Genomic DNA, 21,380 nt, shown 5'->3' on the forward strand with positions numbered 1-21,380 from the left:
ACCAGCCATGTACGTCAAAAGCGCAAAATTCGCCGAACAGTTCGTCGATAAGGATAGGTGGTAAACTCGGGCCCGAAGCTTGCTCGAAATTATATACTTACTTACTAGCTGCGCCCTTGGGCTTCGCTCCCGTTGGAATTTTGTAATATAAAGTACTCTATGTCTTATTCCAGGTTATTTTCTACCTGTGTACTAAATTTCATAATAATCGGTCCAGTAGATAATGCGTGAAAAGGTAACAAACTTACTTTCGCTTTCAATTAAAAAGATCAACATCCATACAGATAGCGGGAAGCCACTTTGTATATACCTAGTTACTTTGCGGTGACTATAGCCTTTAAAACCTCAAAATAACATCGCAATAAGTTAATAAATTACACCAGCGACCTGATTTCTATTCGCACCTCGTCCATCAGATATATCCACGGACAGGCGGAGCTTGGCAGCCATAAATAATGTTCTAGTGTCCAAGCTAATTGTCAATGGTTGTGTGGACGCGGCCGACGTGAGACACATAATTTATGGCCGTATATGGACGGGGGCGTGGCGATGAGAGAATTTGATTTTTCTCATAACTTCTGCGGCGTAATAAGTTCGCTTATCTATTTGGGTTCGATTCCCATTTTAATTGAAAAATAATATTTCTAGGACCTTGACCGTGGGTAGTTGCAGTTTGATAACAAGAGATGATGTATGGTAGTTTTTTTAGACCCCTACTTGCTTCCAGTGGAAGGAAAACATCTTGAGGAATCCTGCACATTGGTTGTCTATTTAGTTTACTAGTGTGTATACTACTTGGTACTATATGGATGGCGGTAACTAGGCAGTTGTAAAAGTCATGTCAGATGCCTTTAGGCAAGAAAAATGCTACAACAACCATTGGTGTGTTAGCAAAGATTGGTGTCGATTTTTTGTTGCCTACGCTCTTTCGTCACATACCTACTGCCTTTGCTCTGACGCTCACCGGCTGAGGAAGAAACCGGGAAACGCTCAGATGAGAGGAGAGAATGGAGAATAATTAAATCTTCAGGACCAAGATCTCATCCAGGAACACGCAAGGATGAGAAATAGAAATTTCTTATCCCAGTGGAGTCACATGGAGGAGTAACCGAATTTATATCCTCGAGAATCATTCTGACGACCTCGGTGACGCAGTGGTAAAGTTCTTGCCACTGAACCGAGAGGTCCCGGGTTCGATCCCCGGTCGGGTCATGATGGGAAATGTTTTTTTTCTGATTGGCCCGGGTCTTGGATGTTTATCTATATATGTATATGTTATAAAATATATAGTAGTTAGTATCCCATAACACAAGTCTAGAACTTACTTTGAGACTAGTTCAATCTGTGTAATTTGTCCTAATATATTTATTTATTTATTATTTATTATATCCTCGAGAACCGTAGGTTGAGGGTTTATACTACTGAACCATAAGGGTTCTAATTCTATAGTAAATGAATATAGTAATATATATATAGTAAATGAATTGTTAATGAATGCAACAAAAAGAGAAATGGCGCCGAGCATTGAATATAACCACCACTAGCTGCATAATTTTAGGATCTACCTAATCTCGATCTATAAAAGACTGTTAGTCGTGAATTTGTAAACAACAGAAACCTAGACAATACTTACATCATACTGACTAATATTATATGAATGTTCGCCTGTTTGTAATATTAGCACAGACAAACGAACATCATCATCATTGTGTGATAAGTACCAGTAAGGAAAAATGTTAAATAGAAATGCTTTTGTTTCCTGTGCTCTAAAATACTAGCCATATACACGTACAGATATGCCACTCTGATATGGATCACTCGCTCTCCCCCCGTGGATATCATATCATACAACTAAAAGATAAATACCCTTAACAGCCGATAGGAAACAACAGCATTTTCAACACGGATTAACGTCATGCAACCGCTGGTAGAAAAACATATTCAAGCTAGAATGGCAGTGTCTCCAAAAGAACTATGTTTATCTTGGTATTCGTAACAGTTACTTGTGGTCAGGGTCCCTTTTCTACAACAATTTACACATGATTATTTGAGGACAGTCCCTTCATTCTATTTATTATCAGAGGTAACAAATTTAAATACTTTCGCATTTATAATGTTAGTTACAACGGATTAGGATAGTGTTTAGTAATCTTAGGTGAATGAGTAATTAAAATTAAATAAATCACCGCCGAATCTAGCCCTGATCACTAATCACTCTGTCTGTAGTAATGAAACAAGAAGAAATAGCATGATAAGATTCGACTCACGCATAGCGCCAGCCAGACAATGTTCCTAAATGGCTCGAACAGCGCATCTAAAACAGGAATCGGTTAAGGGCGTGTAAAAAATACTTTTAACATGTCATCAACTAATCAAAACTTGGTAAGTAAGTACATACTTTAAAAAATTAAAGGAGTATCTAACTAAAAGTCGAATGCAACCACGCAGAAAAGTCGACGTAGCTACTAAAAATAGATAAATATAATAATACTCTAGATAAAGATACAGAAAAGTTACGAAAAGGTAAGGAATTGCACGTCACAGGAGAGCTGTAGATATGTACCTATACCTATGTACTTGTCTAGGTAATTACATAACATAAATATATTGTACTACAAAAGTAATGAATTTGGAAATATTCATCTAGCATTTCCTTGAGCCGACAAAGATTATTAATTTGCAAAAAACATGAGTTGACATTTGTTACAATGTGGTGTTAAAAGAAAACCTTAATCCTACATGTTTCACCGTCTAAGGGCACCTATGCAAATTTAAATATATAGGTTGCCATGATAATGTCCTATAATCGCCTCGTGCGTTATACACGGGGAGAATCGGGCGTGACCACACGCCGCCGCCACACCGAAAATACATATGATGAAGACAATATGTAAAGGCTTCTTTCACTTTCGAAAATATCGTTTCGATTGAAAATCTTCTGCACAAGTTGGACTCCCCTTAACTATTAGTCTACAAAATGTAATAGGTACTGTAGTTCTGTCTACAGATACATTTTTACGACTGCAATAAATCATACAGCCTTATGCGCGGGATGACGCACGCAGTTTTAATTTAAATAGATGCAGCATCACTATAGTAACATACAAATTTGTATTCATCATCATTTTATATCCTTATCCTTGCATATGTAATGGTCACCATGCCCGTTTACTATCTGGGGGTCCTGGATTCGATGCCCAGCGTGGACAACGCGTTGTCTGCGGTTCTGGGTGTGTTGTGCCCGTTTCTGTGTTTGTGTCCATTGGACCCGCAATACAAGCTTAGTGCTTAGTGTGGACCGTTGAGTGTTGTCCATTTATCGTTATCCTTACATATTATAAAACAGAGTCCTCTACGGCGTCTGTCTGTTCGCGATGAACTCAAAAACTACTGCACGAATTTTCGTGCGGCTTTCAGTGAGATTCCTGAGGTAGGTTTAGGTATTTATTGTTTTTACCCCGAACGAGGCTGGAACGGGCTGCTAAAGGATGTATACAAAGGGCCTTAATGTGCTGTTGACTGTACCTATATGCAACACAGAATATATACAAACGAAGCTCCGGCGGGAAAAGCATTTGCAGAAATGTTAGCAAGCAAGTCATATTATTATAAAATCTTTAATCGGCTAATTACATGATAATATAGTTATGCAAAATCTAATTAAAATTATAATAAATGCTAAATACAACTAAAGTATCAAATTAATCTTGTAGATATCGACCAAGGCGATTAGGGACAATTGGAAACAATAGCATTCCTAAAGAGGGTTAACATCAGTTAGGCGGCCGGTTGTAAAATCTTCAATGTTTGTAGGTTTTTTTTAGGTAGACCCCGGGTGAAAGTAAAAACATGCGAGGATAAGAGAGACAGATAGGATAACACATCAAAAATATTCTTCTTTGATAAGATACATTACTCTCAGCGTTGCCAGACGTCCCAATTCTGGCGGGACGTCCCGATTTATGGGCACAGGGTAGGGCTATATATAGCTTTGTCCAGATTTTTTGTGTCCAAACATTTAATAAAATGTATTTATTGTGTTTATGAAACAAATTATATGAAAACAACATATAGATATTAATATACGATTATTTCAATTATTAAAAGCGAGATTATTTCGAGACAGAGATTTACGAAATAATCTCGCTTTTTTACTCATTAGGTCTCAAAATCCCGCTTTGCTTATTGTTATTTTCTCTTTACATAAATGGGAAAAAATTCTCAAAAGAAAGTAATGTCCTTCTTTCAGAAAAAACTTATGTCAAAAAATATTCAAGTATTACTGTTAATAGTCTACTATAGTATTGAAATGGGATTGTCAACTTTTCTGCCTTTATCTTACAATCAAATTTGATGGCACAGGGTAATTACTACTCATATAATATATTAATTCTTCATATTATGAAGAAAGACAAATTGAGATGAGTCCTAGAAAAAAGCCTTGAAAAGTGCAGGGAATAGAAATACTGGCTGACTACCAATTACTAAGAAACTTAGTACATTTAGATCAGCTTCAAACTAAGTAAATTTTATTTGTGCTCCTCAATGAAATTGGTTATGTTAACAATTAGCCTGATAAATAATTACTAAGTACCTCAGAAATAATTATTTTAGGCAAAGGAGTTTATCAATTAAGTCATAATAAATTGACATTTTAAAAATAAGATTATCTCTTCAGAGATTTTCTATTCAAAGTCTCAAGTAATCAGATGATAAATGTGAATTGTACACTCAGATTAACATGCATGTACTGTGCTGGCATCCTCAATGAGGAAAATAAAAATAAGAATTTGGTGAGTTTTATCTGCCCCTATTACTGTACATTGAATTTTAAAATCAATAAATTTCTCAAAGACTACAATCTGCATCTTGCAGCTGTTTTTCGAACAACCTCTTCATTTTCTCAGGAACGGGAACTCCGGAATGTGCCGGTTTGGGTCTCCGTTTCCAGGTCGCCTTCTTGGCACTCTTCACGACGCTGCCTGGGAGAGGAACTGACTTGTTCTCTTTTGGTTTCGGAGTGGATACCTTCGGGACTGTGCTGGTCCTTTGTCTTATGTTAACTTCTGTCATGTTACTAACTGAAAAACAAATATTGGGTATTTAAATATAGGCCCATATTCAGCCCAATGTTTTTTCAGAATAAATGTATAGAAGATGAATATTTTTCTACAGTACACATTTTATTGTTAATGTTAGTTCAAATATAATTTTTAAATATGTAGTCAACCTGTGTTCGGCTGTTGCTTAAATTGACAATTCAGAACAGCATGCAGAGTATGTTATTTACTACATCAATATAGGTATTTTCTCCTAAAAAGTAGTATATGAGAATTAGAATATAGAAGAATTATTAATCTCCGGTACACATGCAGATCTATATACAAATAGAACTACAATAAATAAAACTTATACGATTTATGTACCTAGTGTATATGAATAGTTACTATTCTTGTAACATAGAAAACCTGGAGCATATTTTTTGTTTCCATTACTATGTTAAATAAGTAGGTATACCCACTGAATTCATAAGGCTAAAGTAAATCAATTGAAAGAGCCATAAACTGAATATTTCTCATAGGCGACAGACTAGTAACCTGGTAATTACAGGTTGTAATTACTAGGTTGTTCTAATATTAATGCCTAAATAAATAAATAAATGTGACCTACGTGTTTCACAATTCTTGGATCTGATAAGTAGATGACAATATTACCTTTTAGGGGTATCTTATCCCCTGTCTTTTTCGTTGACATGGTCTTTTTAACAGTTGAAGTTGGAGTTGATCGTAGTTTTGATGCCGTTTTTACAATGGTGCGTTGCACTTTCGGTGTAGCTTTAGGCGTTTCTCGAGGAGCCATTTTTTTCTCACACTTGAAAAACAGGGACAAACTGAAAAAACATGGATAAACACAAACAAAACAATAAACGCAGTTTTCAAATTATATCTGAACTGAAACGGTAATTGTCATTTTGATTGACGTCTATGAGTCTGTCACTGTCACCCAGACATTATTGTCAACTGCATTTTGTAATTTGCTCTTTTGCTCTATTGTATTTTATTTAGGTTAGTAACGTTTTGTTTCTAGGTACTCCGTGTGTACAACTTAATGTATGTAATGTGAAAGTTTGTTAGGATGTATGTGTGTATGTACAATATATTTGTTTTATACGAATGTGAACTTTTTTCTATTGCTCAAGAATCGGGCCCCTGGAGCCTCACAGGCGGAGGAAGTGAAGTTTTCATCATCTCAAAAAATTCGAGCTTCATGTTCAAATGTGAATTTCCGCACGTCCGAATGCAGAGCAGACCGAGGTGTATATATTCCCTGGGGTAAATATATAGTGAAAAATGAAATGCGACTCCATTCTATACTCTCGTTATTTTATTATTTTGTCACCCAAACGCCAAGTCGCGTCGACTTGACGGAAGGATTGACCTGTTGAAGATCTCGATTTGAGCATGCTGCGGTGACCTGGCAACTTTTCCGTATGTACATTGGAATATTTATAAATTGATAACAGAAATAATACTTGTGATATCAGAAAATCATGTGTAAATGTAACTAAGAACGAACTACCTATTATTTCATTTTAAATAGAATATGGTTGATATTTTTTTTACGAAAGTAGGACACGCAACTGAAAAAATGGCAACATTGCTATTTGGCGTCCATCTTTTAATCTTTGATGTGTTGTGTTGTTAACAAAAATTGTTACAAAAATATTATTAACTTCTTCATAGATTAAAACCAAAAATTACGTAAAAAGAAAATTAATCTCCTACTCGTCCACCTATTCTCCACTTGTTACAGTCAAGTATGTATGGTGTTTATCAAAAGTGTCACAGTATGATTATCGTGTTCTACAAAAAAGTTTCACTGTATTCTTTGCTATTGACCTAGGTATTAATTAATTGTACAACCTTCACATGTTTACATTAACTGTCGATAAATCGACGTACGAAATTTTCACTCATTTATTTATCGGAAATAAATCGTGGATTTTAGTAATGTCGTAGTACCTATATTCTTATTGTTCGACAGATGAAGAGTTCAAATGGATAGATTGAACCAGTTGAGAGGTGAAGCGGGTGGATCTCGGGACTCCACCTTGGACACCTCGTCGCCTCCAAGCGAGGCCTTTATGACGGCTAATGAGAGCTCCAAATACTTTTCCCTGTCGGAAGACTCTGAATTCGACATTTCTCCAATAAAAGACACGTCTTTAGCGGCCCCGGATCCTGAAACAACTGTAACCGATGACCATCTGATATCGAACCTGTCTCCTATTGGAAAGAAGTCTGACTTAGATAGTTATAAAATTGGGAAGCAAATTGAAGCAGCTAATATACTGTCTGGTGGGGTAGATATTTTTGAGGATAATGACAATTCTAATGACGGCAATGAACTGATAATTGATGATAACGCTGATGAAGATAAATCTAATGAATTGATATTAGTTGATACTGCAGAGTTCAAGGGTGATGAAGAAACTTTAGAGAATGTTTCGGAGACTGATACACCCATTAAGGACACTGAGGTAGTGCTGCAGATAGATGGTAAAAATGTAGATGCAATAGATATTGGCAACGGACTGTATTTGTATAGGAAGGAGGGGGAGGAAGAACTGGCTGCGGTTCAGATAATTGACGATGACCAGCATCAGCCCAGCTTCAAGTTCCTGAAAGTACGGTGAGTTGAATTGTTTAAGCCCTGTATAATGTTATGTCATACCAGGATCCAAAGATTAATAAGAAAAAGCTTTAACACCCATAAAATAAAAATGTTATAATCTGATTAGCCTCAGAATAGTTTTAGTTTCTTTGTTTTGATCTATCAATCTTTTCAGTATTAACTTTGAAAGCACAAGACAAATTAAAGATTTCCGGGCCTTATCAGAGAATAAAAATTTTTTGAATGACGGGTGAGTAAATGCTATGATAAATGTGAAGAAATAATGAATTTCTTCATATTTATCACAGCATTAAGCATTAGGTTTACACGAAGAAACACCTTTGCACAAATTTTTTTTACTTGTTTTATTGAATCAGTTTTATGTTTGCTGTCATTTCTAGAATAATAGTACTTACCAGTGTGTTACCAATGTTTTTGTTGTTAAAATTTTATTTTCATTATATAGTTGCAGTGGCATGAGTTAATATGTAAAAAGCCATTAAAGATATCTTTAGAAGCAACTTTATGATTTGTAATTTTTCTAACACGTTGATTTGTGAAAATTACACAAGTAAAACAATAATTATTTAAATTAATTTAAGTAAAGCGTGCAGCAAGCTAGTTATTTTACACAAATGTTTTAAATGTCCAACTAATATTATAAATATGTGAAAGATTCAATGTATGTGTGTTTATAGTATGTTTGATCGATTATGCAAATTCTACAGGATAGATTTTGATTAAATTTGGTACACAGATAGAATAAATGTAAAAAATAGCACATTGACTTTTTATTCTGAAATTGTAATGCAAGGGCATTGTTAGTTTAAAATATTTGTAGATGTATTTTGGGGCTTCACTCCTATAGGAATATCGTATGTAGATGTATTTTGGGGCTTCACTCCTATAGGAAATTCGTATGTAGATGTATTTTGGGGCTTCACTCCTATAGGAATATCGTATGTAGATGTATTTTGGGGCTTCACTCCTATAGGAATATTGAGATAAAAAGTAGCTTATCTGTGTCAAAGAAATGGCCCTGTAGAGTGACTTTCTCTTTATAATATTAGTGTAGATGAGCATACCAAAATGTTTGCAATTATTATATAGGAACAAATCATACAGATTTAGTGAATTCCAAATTGAGTTTTGAGTCTTGTGTTGTAATCACTTAATGTTTTCTTTTCCAGGGAAAATGCTGAAGGCAATCTGGAGGTGTATGAAGAAATACAGATAGAAGTTCCAAAAGAATTGGTATGTGATGTTAACATAATATTATGAGCACTGTAATAGGTAACATTAACTTAGATTACCTACTTAAAAGATACATTTTTGAAGATACAAATTTGATTGTTGACTTCTAAATCATTTAAGAAAACAGTACCGTAATCAAAATTTTTAATTTGTGTGATATAGAAAAAATATAGATATATTTTTAAAAATCCAATTTTTTAGTTAGTACCATTGTATGTAGTCTCTCTTGTCTCAATATTTGACTATGTGTTATCAAATTACTATTTCTTCGGAAACCTGAAAAATTATTGACTGTATTTTGTCATCTATTTTTTCTTTTTTCCAGCCTGCTAAAGGAGGAAAGAATACTGATAAGAATATTTCACATCTCCCCATCAAGGACATAAACAAGGTGATAAGTGAACCAACTAGCGATGTTGTAGATAAGGCAACCAAAATACCACAAGTAGAAGTCTTCGCTACTCCATCCAAAGATTTAGAAGCAGATTCAAATAAAGATTTACAATCAGAATCTAAAGAAGTCAATTTAAATACGAAAATTAAATTGAGTGAAGCAAGGAAGTCACCTGTTATTGGGAGCTTCACACCAATGACATATCATTCAACACCTAACAAAGAAGGTAAACCATTGACAAAAACCATGGTAGATCTTCAACTACATCCAAGCAGGCATTCTGATAATGTGAAGAAAACTATTGAAGTACATACTGATAATTCAAAACAAAAATCGTCTGAAATTCCTAGCAAGAGTGCAAAAGACAATGAGAGCAAATCTCCTGACAGTAAGTTTGAATTGAAAGAATCGGAAGTAAAAAATACTGTTTGTGAACAAAAGACCAAAGAGTCTGAAGTTTCAGCAGAAAACCAGACATCTATTGAAGATAAAGCAGACAAAAGTTCTGATACTAATACTCCAAAAACTGAAGCTGTTAGACCTGGTATTGAGATATCAAAAGAATTACATACCACTGAAAAAAGACATGATACAAAAGAAGATATTAAAGTCATTGAAAATGAAGTTAAATCTAATCCTACTGATAACCTGCCTTCCCAAAGTAACTTAGAAAAAAGAAACTCTGAGGTTAAACCTTCAAATATTATTTCATGCAAAATTACTGAAGAATCTGTGCCTAAAATTAATGAAAATTCAAATGTTGTAAGCAGTTCTACTGAAACTAAAGAAGCAAGTTCATTGCATAAAGAGTCAATGAAGGATGTTAAGTTACTAAAACCTGAAAAGGAGACTGGAGGCTCACAGCAAGTCAAAGTTGGTGAAGTATCCTCTTCACAAGAGGCACATATTACCGAGAAAACTAAGAGTGAAAACGTTGAAGTTATCGATAATGTTGATCAAGATAGTGACAAATTAAACACAGAAACTCCTGAAAGAAAAGAGAAGGTCAAGGATGTAGAAAAAGCTACTTCAGAAGACTTAAAAGAATGTGCCAAATCAGATATTTTGAGACCTGAACAGAATACCTCTAAAGAGAGCCCTGTTTCGCTTCAAGTAGTTACCGCACAGGCAACTGTTTCCTCTGAAAAGCCAGCAGAATCCAAAGCCGCGGATGAAATGGCAAAAGTTGACAATGTAAATAATAAACAAGATACCATTTTAGATATAAATTGTAAAAAACCGGAGTTACAAACTTTTTCAGATCATGTGAAACCTGAAATATTAGAGAAAATGAAAACTGACATATTATCCAAGGAAACTGAACAATCTATGAAAGTGGTTAATGAAGTTAAACCAAATTTGCCTCCTGTCGATAGTAACAAAAGTAAAGACGTTAAACCTGTAGAAATAAATAAAGTTGTAGCCCCAAGCGCCGATATAGATAAAAAAGAAATTCCTAAACTAACTAAACCTGCACCTATTAAACCAATTAATAATAATCATGCTGCAGTACCTTTTGGTAAATGGACAGAAGCCAATAGACAAGAATTTCTAAACAAAATAAAAGAATCGAAGGTTCCTACTAACCATTCTAATGGAAAACAAATAAAGAATTCCAATGATTTAAATAGAAGAGATATTTTGAAGAAAATAGACAGCCAAAGAAGTAATATTGCTACGGCGAAAGCTCAAGAAATCGCGAACATAGCAAAATTAGGACAAGGAGTGAAAAAAGAGGCACCTATATTTATTAACAAATCTTCAGTCAGTCACGACACTAAAATTCCTATGAAATCTGAGACGCAGGATATAAAAAGTAAGCCAGCAATAATTAGTAGAAAGACAGCTAAACATGAAACTGTTCCAAATCCTGTGCCAGAAATGACAACCGCCACTGCAACATCTGCTAATGCTGTGAAAAAAGAATTGAGGACAGAAATAAATAATCAAGATCTGATTGACAAAACCATCGACGATATTATAGGGAAGGCGGTTACAGTAAAGGACCAGGATGATACAAACGCTGAAAAGAACACTGTTAAGGAGTCAGCTGCAAAATCAAAACGAGAGGAGAAACCTCGGCCAGTAGAAAAACCTAAAATAAATGAAAGAAAAGCAATTGAGAAGCGTTTACCTGTTCATAGACCCAAACCTATTGAAAGACCTAAACCGACTGAGAAACCAAAACCAGTTGATCCACCAAAACCCGTCGTTAAACAAGGTGCGATAAAAACCGGAATGACTTTACTAGATGATATTGAAATGGAAATGAATAAATTGCACGGCATCCCTTTTGTAGAACGGCCTCAACACGAATTACCGCAAGTTTCTCAAAGACAGCCTTTTAGAACTTATAGCAAAGCTGAAAGTGAGAAAGATACAGATAAAAATGTTAAAGTTCCTAAATTATTACCTTTCGTTAATAAAGCTCAACAAAAGATGATCAAAGATAGTACAATAGATCTTGATTCTGAAGAAGAGATTATAGAACATGAGCCTATTACAGGAGACATAGAGATGAACAAGAAAGAACTACCAACTAAATCTTCAAATGCTCCAATTTATGTACCCTCTACGACTACAGATTCATCAAAGAAAGAAGCAATTATAACCGAAAATGATTTCGATAAATTTGCTAGGAGGAATTCTAAAACTTATGAAAATTGCTTAAAAGTCAACTTTGATGGCAGCGAATCACATAACGTAATTCAAACTGTTGTAGAAAAAGATAATTTAAAAATTGGACCCAAAACTGAAACAGTATCTGCTGATAGTAAAACAGCTCAAAAAGATCTAATTAATACAAAACCAGTCAAAAAACAGAATCTAATGTTTACTGATAATGATCCAAATAAGCACTATCCGTCTAAAGTTAAAATGGCTTACCAATCTGTAATGACTGCTAAAAGACAACTAGAACGTCCAATTACTATTATTGAAGATAAACCTGTGAAAGTCATGTATGTGGATTCTAATATGGACTTTAATCCTCATACCCTAAATGTCCAAGGAAAAGAACTTACACCGCCAAGCATACATATACCAGAAATCGATGCTAACACTGCTAGCTCTTGTGATTCACTGGATTCTGACCTTGGTATAGTTGATGATGCTAAGTCACAAGATGAAATAAGGTCAAAAACTAAACATCAAAGAAAACAAGTTCTGACGCCTGTGGACAACCCCGACTTGGAGCTAATCGAGCCTGAAGATCTCGGTTATATTGTATCACCTAAAAAGAAGCGGCGGACAGAAGAAAGTAGACATGAAAAAAGCCCCAGGGCTCTCGTGCCAAAGAAGTCATATTTGCTTGGACGCAATACAGAGGATAAAGTGGCAAAGACAGTCGATTTATCTCAAAACACTTTCAAAGAGTCATTGAACAAAGAAGAACCCCCTAAAACGCACAATGCTGCTTCAGCTATTGACAGTTTAGTAAAAGCTGCAGCTTTAATTGAGACTCAGTCTGAAAATGTATTAAACAATGTTTGTGATACTCCAAGCACAGATTCACCAACTGTTACTCCCGCAAAAAGAGGTCGTGGTCGGCCACGAAAATATCCACTTCCTGAAGGAGCAGCTGACAAAAATAAAGCACCTAGTCCACAAAAGAAACCGCGGTTGATAGACGCCAAAATAAAGAAACCCGAACCCATTTCCGATGATGATAGTAGTGAAGATGAAGTTATTAAGGAAAATTGGACGATGGGAAAAATAAACGAGAATATTGTATGTCCAATTTGTAGCAAGTTGTTTAGGTCGGAAAACGTTGTTTTTAAACACGTAAAACATTGCACAGGTCCTTCGCCGAACCGATCTGACTCTGACAAAAGAAGTCCAAGGAGAGGAAGATTTTCGCAGGAATCCGAATCCACAGAGAGCAAGACAACGGATGATACGGACTTTGAAATAGAAAAGATAGCACCCAAAAAACGTAAGTCCAAAGAAAGCCCTGTCAAGCCCGCGACAGAAAAAGACGACATCATTGTTATTGAAGACACGCCTATAAAAGAAAGAATTGAAAAACGTGAAGTTAAGACTCATGAAACAAAAAAAGTTGTCAAAAATAAAGTACAAGATAATAAAGTCAACAACTTGGTTTGTGAAATTTGTGGCAAGACATTTAGACAGTTATCATACTTAGTGAGTCACAAGCTGCTACATGGCAAAGATGAACAAAAGAAGGTCGAGCCTGCACAAGACCAATCTAAATCTGTGTTTAGTTGCGACGTCTGCAAAAAAGAGTTCAGAAAACTCCACCATTTAGTTCAACACCGTATAATACACAATCCTAATGCGATGCCCGCTAGATTATCGAGAAAAAGTTCATTAGAACAAAAGGACAATAAAATTGATAAGGACCAAGTTTCTAAACAAAGCGAAGATCCAAGCGCAGGCTTCCGTTGTGAACCTTGTGATAAGTCATTTAGGAAACTGCATCATCTTGTTGAACACAGAGAAACGCATGATGGAATCAACCGGCAAAAGATTGTACCGGCACCGCCAGTACATGACAAACTACCTCCTCCGCCTCAGTGCGAGGTTTGCAAGAAAACATTCAGGAAACTGCATCATTTGATTGAACACAAAGAACAACACTTGGAAACTAGTTCTGAAAAATCTGATGACAAAAGTGTTAAGAGTTCTTTGTCTACTAAAGATATCATCCACGAATGTTCCCTGTGTTATATGGTGTTCCCTAATGAACATTCACTTACGAAACACACAGTTATATGCCAGAAAAAGAAGAAACAATCTGCGACCAAAGCTTTGAAGCAACTTGAAGACGGTTCTGAAGTCACAAAAGACCAGAAAGAAGACACAGTTTCTGAACCAACTAAACAAGACGAAGATTTGAAGACTATTGAGGAAATAGCTTCAGATGATACACAGAACAGCGATATCCCAATTTCAAAATTTGTGCCTGAAAGAAAATCGACTGAATCTAATATCAATAGTGCTTCTGAACAAAAATCTCAAATCACTCCAGAAGTAGATAAACCAGAACCGATAACGGTAAAAGAAAGCGAAAAGGAAACTACATCGAAGGAACCTGATACAAAGCTTTTAAAAGAGACTAAGCAGATAGAAAATGCTTCCAAAGTGCAAGTAGATTCAGAAATACCTGTGAAAATACCGAAAACAGATGAAAAAGAGACTGGAAAGACGGCGAAAAAGAAAACATTGGCCAAAGAAAAATCTGCTACCGTTGCTAAACGTCAGAAATCTATAAGTGCTCCGCTTCCAGTCGTCGCCGAGGTGAAGGCAGCCGAATCGAGCGACGACGACGAAGTCAGATACATGCTCAACCCCGACTTCAAAGTGGAGGAAACAGCTGAAGCCAAAATATTCATGAAAGTTAAAGCAAAGAAACGCAACTCGCTACAAATCGAACGGCCCAATTCTAAAGATCTAGTCAAAAGACGAATATCACTACAACATCCGCCCAAGATCCCTCGTTTGAAGCCAAAACCTATTGTGCCTAAAGTTCCTGTTAGTACAGTCGCACCAGTCAAATCCAAGCCTGATTTAGATCCAGTGCCTTCCACGGATTCTGACGATAGTGACGTCAAATACTCTTTCCCAAAACCAACTGTTGAGAAAGCAAAGCTCGCGTCACAAGAAACACCGAAAGAAGCTAAGAGCACGCCAAGAAAATCGTTGGCGGACAAGAGGAAATCTCTCGGAGGCATAGCCAAGCGGAAGTCTATGGGGAAGGCCATTATCGCGAAGCACAAAGTGAAACCTTCGCCTTTGAAGACGATTAAAAGACGTGAGTATTACTTTTAATCTTATGTCCAATGTTTTCTGAACTGCTAAAAGTATATTGAGAACAAAATCGATTACAATCCTCGGCACGTAAGTTGAACCAAAATGGCGGCCGGCTCAGGTTTAATTAGAGATGAAAGTATTGGAAAGGATATTTAGTGGTTATTATTTATGAAAATATAAAGGAGTATTTCAAATTTCGCGGGTAACCACGGAAAATCCCATAAATAACACTTTTATCTCTTTGGCTATTTTGAGCCCGAATTCATAAATGTGGCTTTGTGCAAATACATTTATTTCATATTCTTGTTAGAATGCATAATAAGTAACTAAATTTAAATTATTATACAGTTAATTCCTGTATAATAATTTGGATCTCAGTTTGTGTGTTGTTTCTTTTTTTTTTCTTTCTTAACTAGCGGCCACCCGAAATTTCGTTCGACAAAATATGTTACTTGGTACAGTGGCTCTGTTACATTAGAAATATACGAATCTTTTGACATTTAAAAACATCACAAATACAACAGTTACTGAAGCATAAACCTCGCAGGGTTTCTGTGGTTGAGGAGTCGCTAATGCATTTTGAAATAAAGTATTTTTAGATTAAATAAATTTAATTCAATGGTAATTTAGATAACAAAAATGTGTTTGAAATAGGCACAGCAGAGATTGAGCACCGTTGCGACTGCGGCCAGCTGTTCAGCAGCGCGGCGCTGCTGTGCCGCCACACCTCGCTGGCCCACACGCCGCCGCGCGTGCGCCGCCGCCGCTCGCCGCCGCCCGCCGCAGCCTCAGCCTCAGCCGCAGCCTCGCGACCCCACGCGGAATCCCGCAAGTCCAGCACCCGAAGCGACACCTCCAACAAAGAAAGAAACAGTGAAAAACCGAGTGCTAAAAGTGAAGTGCGCAAGTCGATTAAAGTTGAGGAATCTACGAAAAAGACGAGTACGAAAGTCAGGCGGTCCAATGCCCATCGCGGCGTGCCCGTGCCGGAGAAGATGAGGAAACTCATGGAGAAAATGAAATAGTCATGTTTTGTGTAATGTAATTCGTGAATGGGTTATATATATAGGGATTGCGGAACCCGGATACTTTGAACACAATATTCGTGGTACAACCATAACTTGGGAATGTTCTGGTTTGAATCAATGCATCAAATACCGACAAAATAGATAACTGCAGGAACTTTTCCTTGATTTCGGGCAAAAACTTATGTTAAGAATTTATCAACAATATTATCTGTTCATCCTATCACTAGTTTGAAGTATCTGGAATGAAGAATTTGGCAAACCCTAGTTGTTGAAAGCGATTGGACTGAATCCACAATCCCGGGGATACTTCGGGATGGTAGAATAAGGTAAGATAGGCGAAGCGCTAGACTTTCTAGATGAGATACATCACAAATAGCGATGTGATCGCTCAGATCGTTCCCGTAATATTTCCGAAATCTGCGTGAAATCTCAAGAGAGGAAATTTTCGAGAACAGAAAATATCTCAGGGACACCTCGCTAGTCTCAACGCTCCCAAGCAACAGGCGGACCATGTATAAATGAAATATTTTTACAAATGATGCGCGACGTCAAACAATATTTTTAATCTGTAAAGCGTTGATCTTGTCTAAATGTGTAAATTGGAACTTAACATTATAGATATGTTGTCAATTTGTTCTAGTTTCTAAGTAAATGCATGATTGAAATAATAATTTAAATATTTTATTAGTTTTAAGTGATAATATTTTCGGCATTATATTTTTTCCATACAGTGCAATTGTTATTAAGTACTGTATTTGATACATAATATTGTTCACCATTTTGTAATAGTTTGACACATTTAGTTGGTAATGTTACCGAATCTTTGAGTTGAAATATATTTTAGTCATAAATATATCTTATGCCCCAAGAAACAAGTATATCTTAAGTTTTATATTGTTTTAGTAAAAATATTTTGCCTAAACAAAATGGCCTATAGAACCGAAAATAGAAAAATATAATTCTTTTTTTCTATGCCATAAATAAATTGACATAATTTCACGTTTCGATCGGGGCGCAGGATATGTTGATATTTTCCATACATATCTTTATCATCATTACAGTAATGTAATATAAAGAAAGGAATTTAAGAGCTTACTTAAAAATAATTCCACTTTGATTTGGAGAAATTCAAAGTAATATAATTACGCTATATAATATGAGCTTCCCAATTTATTGGTGTTTGTTTTGTGCTTCATAGTATGTTTTGAGACTAGGAATTAGGAAAATTTATTGTCAGACATCTGACGCACAATGAAAAATGACGATAAACCTCAATTCGGATACAATTTTGATGTAGATTGTAGGATTAGACCAAGATATAACTGTTTTCAAAATTTTATCTGTTTTGGTACTCTGGATTGGTCTGTGGTGGTGGTTATGGAACAAAATTAAGTTCCATTTTGGGAATATGAGAATTTCAGGGACCGGATAGTTTTATCTTATTGATTGGGTAACTACAGCATATGCGTTTTACACAGCATTGATTCAGTTGGCAAAAAAAATAAAGAAATATCTTTCGTAGGTATTTGATAAATCCACATCAAGATCCACATACACTTACCAAAGCGCATGCTTGCACCGATCTTTTGAGAATCGGCCATTCAAATAACGTCTAAAATCCGGCCCCTGATGAGAGTAAGTTAGTAGGTATAGAAATTGTTGTTACTATAAACATACATAGTAAGCGGAATTTGATCAGAACGACATCGATTTTGAAGCTATTCTGTATTGACACACTTAATTTAAAAAATAAAGCCTAATCACATTTGACGTGATATACACAAACATTGCGAAAGTTGTTACACATGTAGAATCCAGAAGGAAAATGCTCATTGTTGCTTTCCTTCCGAATTCTACATTTTTGTAAATGTGGTAATAAAGTGCAAAATATTAAATACTGCATTGATGTACTCATCTTTAGTTAATGATCTTTTGATCTTGCTCTTAGGCTATGTTTTAGTAATTTTTCTAATAGTTATCCAGCGTATATTAAGTTTGTAGCATAAAATCGAATGTCTTGCTGGCAACCATCTTTGATTGCAGTGTGTGGGTATTCATAGAATGATGCTCTCAGAAATAGAGAACTAGGACCAAAATATATATCTATAACAATTCTGTTTGTAATGATTATATTATGTTGTTTTTAATTTTAAATGATGTTTATTGTCTAGACTAACAGTGTATATGTAATAAATAAAAAGTAGACCGTGTCGTGAGATTTATGTTTTAGAAGCATTTAACATAAAAAAAATAAATTTTATATATGTAGATGATATCATTATTTTTAATATGATGATGCAATTTTCATTAATGGGTTATAAATAAATTGTCTATAAATAATAATGACTTCTTTTCTTTAATTATGAATGTCATAACCAAGTCATAACATTAGGAAAAGTTTGCGCCGCGGAAATGTAGGGAATTGCACTTTTGAGACTGAGAGTGATAATTTATGGTGCTTATTGATTTTATCTTGGTAGGTAGGTAATAAAAATGTCATGCCAAGAATGCCTATTCGAGTTTCTCTCATGTTGAATTAAATTTTGTATCAAGAAAAAACAAAAAAGTAAAATTACAACGGCTTTATTATTAAAATATATTTACATTCTTAATTTTAACATATAAGTATTGAGAATAAATATTTATATATCATTTTACTTAATAATAAAAAAACTTCAACCCCGTTCACAAATAATGTCTACAATACTAGGCTCCATCAACTGAGGGTCCACACATCTCAACTGAGCAGAGGCTAAAGCATCCTCTAATAGTGCATTAAGCAATCGCTCGTCATTGCCCATGCACGACAAGCGTTGTTGCAAGAAATGCACATCAACTTGCAACTGCTGCAATCCGTGCCTCCCAAATGTTCGCAGCCGTACGCATTCCACCAAGGCCTTTAACGCGACTTTTAAAGCTCCATTTGACAACGCCGCTCTATCCGCACCAGCCGGACTGAAAACCTCAATTCTTTCAGAGAAAATCCTATTTATTGGTGAGAAGGATGATGGTGCGCGAGACCAAATAGTTCTCCTACTTGAATCACTGGATGGTTTCACACTAGTTGGGAAAAGTTGAGCTGCAGCATTGTCGGCACTGGCTAATGTTTCCACGACTCTTCGGCAAACAGCTCTAGGCCCTCGTGGTTCAGGTGCTCGTAACCAATCTCTCGCTAAAACGGACACCCTCAGCATCTGAGCTGCAGTCTGCCCTATAAATACTACCTCTGAATCTAATGCTGCTTGTGCTGCTGTCGATAAATGTACCATTATACTGTTGGTATCTCTATTCTCTATTGTCAAGCCAGGTGCTGATTCTTCTAATAGCTTCAACAAGTGACTATGTAATGTTGTTACTCCACTGTCTTGCATTTCTAAACATAACTTAGCAAGAATCAGTAGTAATTCAAATGGAATGTTGTTGTTTGAAGTCTGCAAACAGGATGTCTTGACTATATCTGACAGATTCACCATGGTTTCTGAGACAATCTTCCAGCAAGCGTCTGACACAGATTTGGCACACCATTGCTTGAGACCAAAAGACAGATTGTTTTGCAAAAATGCCATCAGATCTAGAAGAGAAGCTTGGACTTTCTGCATGAGATACACTTGCAAAGAGTTGAGGATATCTTTCAAGTCTGCATTTTCAGTTCCTTTGCTGGCTAAAGATTGTCGGACTTTCATCAAGCTATCTTTGAAATGTGACTGTATTGATTGGTACTGAATTGTGGCTTTGTGATCTATACACTGCACTACTAACTCTACAGCTTTATTGGACATTGCATCACTCGAAATTATTTCAGTCATAGCCTGTAACTTCCTGAAGAATTTATCCAGTCCTCTAATCAAAATTTCAGTGCCAACATTCTCTGGTCTTTTAACGACTTCTTCAAAGAGATGGAACAGTTGCATCACAATTTTATCAGCAAACTCCGGGATATTTGTGTCCTCTTTGTCTTGAAACATTTCATGGTAGCAGGATATAACTATTCCCAAGTCCGCTAGCAATGTATTGTTACATTTCTCTACCCATTCCAAAATGTCTGTTGTTTCAACCATGCCACTTAATGTCTGTAGATGTTTGTCGAGTCTACTTTCAGCACAGCTCAAGAAGATGTCTTTCAGGGATGAATCAGTTTCCTGAAGCTGTCTCAATAAGCCCACACTCTCAGCTAACTCAGAAGCCGAAGTTTCTGGACTTAACAATCTATCTCTCAAAGTTTTTTTTAAGCCATAAATAATCTCAGAACATTCAGTTTGGATGCTTTGAAAAGAAGGTTGGTTGCCATATTTTTGCAACACTCTTTGAGCATGGGTATAGTCGTGGACAGCATCAGCGTACCTGTTTTCGTCTATGGCTTTATTCAACTGAGTGGGCAATAAAAAAAGAAATTGAAGTTTGTCCAACAATTGCCGTGTTCCACAAAGTCTACTCACATTGTTGCCACTGTCCTTCAAGGATTCTGAGATCTGGGAGCTGAAGGTAGTAATTTTGTTTATGTTCTCACTCAGCTTGTTCATTTCTTCTTGCATTATCTTGAAATCTGAACGCATTTTGCGTACAGTCTCAGTTGCCGAAATGAATTTGTTGTAGTTCTCATAGACTAAGGTCTGCATTTCTGATTGGAGAAACTGGCTCTGGGTGACCACTTCGGCCTCCTTGTCCATGATTTGTCGCAGAGTAGCTCGTTTCAGGACATTTTCAAGATATAAGTCAGCGTTAAAGTTGTTCCCGTCGATATCCAGCGGATTATCTCCATTTGCTTGAGATTCTGCCATATTTTCTAGGTGGCAAAATTTCCAGCTTAAATTTAAATTAATTAATCAAAAAACTTCCAATCAGTACTTAATTATTTTTTCGTATTTTTCATAATTTTACCAAAAACCAATCTAAAATAAATGTTTTTTTGTAGTGTTGGATTGGCTGTCAAAGTCATGTTATTATTAGTGTCAATGTCAAATACCACTTTTTTAATATATGAAAAGGCAAAGAGTCCTATTATTTATTTTTATAGCTGATCCCGGGATTCGCTGAGTTACAGCCCCAAATGACCTTTTGAATAACCTTTTGAAATTTATTTTCCGCCCTATAGGCACAAACATACACAAATCCTCACAAACTTGTATAAATATTCACAGCTGATTTAGAACAAGCGAATGAATGCTAAGGCTGTTGAGTCACCGGTTGACCTGGCAATCGCCTATGGCCAGTTTTCGCAAACTATATTTGTGGTTTAATAATCCAGAGTATCCAACAAA

General features: G+C 35.9%; 3 protein-coding genes across 4 annotated transcripts; 1 reads left to right on the top strand and 2 right to left on the bottom strand.

Annotated features, from left to right (window-relative positions):
* Positions 1 to 3,601: 3,601 nt before the first annotated feature.
* LOC128671451 (uncharacterized) lies at positions 3,602 to 5,989 on the bottom strand. The gene is made up of 2 exons (XM_053747906.2): positions 5,715 to 5,989; positions 3,602 to 5,081 (listed from the first exon to the last, which is right to left on the bottom strand). The coding sequence occupies exons 1-2, from the start codon at positions 5,857 to 5,859 to the stop codon at positions 4,849 to 4,851; spliced, it is 378 nt and encodes a 125-aa protein (XP_053603881.1). The 5' UTR covers positions 5,860 to 5,989; the 3' UTR covers positions 3,602 to 4,848.
* A 670-nt stretch (positions 5,990 to 6,659) lies between these two features.
* LOC128671198 (uncharacterized) lies at positions 6,660 to 18,465 on the top strand. 2 transcript variants are annotated; one of them, XM_053747496.2, is made up of 5 exons: positions 6,660 to 6,817; positions 7,045 to 7,692; positions 8,865 to 8,928; positions 9,254 to 15,095; positions 15,749 to 18,465. In XM_053747496.2, exons 2-5 carry the CDS (start codon positions 7,058 to 7,060, stop codon positions 16,117 to 16,119), a joined length of 6,912 nt encoding a protein of 2,303 aa, XP_053603471.1. In that variant the 5' UTR covers positions 6,660 to 6,817; positions 7,045 to 7,057; the 3' UTR covers positions 16,120 to 18,465. The 2 variants fall into 2 exon arrangements, with proteins under 2 accessions (XP_053603471.1, XP_053603472.1); XM_053747497.1 differs by having other exon boundaries at positions 6,672 to 6,903.
* A 224-nt stretch (positions 18,466 to 18,689) lies between these two features.
* On the bottom strand, positions 18,690 to 21,326 carry Vps51 (Vacuolar protein sorting 51). The gene has a single exon (XM_053747502.1). It carries the CDS (start codon positions 20,898 to 20,900, stop codon positions 18,798 to 18,800), a length of 2,103 nt encoding a protein of 700 aa, XP_053603477.1. The 5' UTR covers positions 20,901 to 21,326; the 3' UTR covers positions 18,690 to 18,797.
* Between the last annotated feature and the right edge of the window lie 54 nt (positions 21,327 to 21,380).

The sequence above is a fragment of the Plodia interpunctella genome, chromosome 7 (genome assembly GCF_027563975.2).
Source record: "Plodia interpunctella isolate USDA-ARS_2022_Savannah chromosome 7, ilPloInte3.2, whole genome shotgun sequence".
Taxonomy (NCBI): domain Eukaryota; kingdom Metazoa; phylum Arthropoda; class Insecta; order Lepidoptera; family Pyralidae; genus Plodia; species Plodia interpunctella.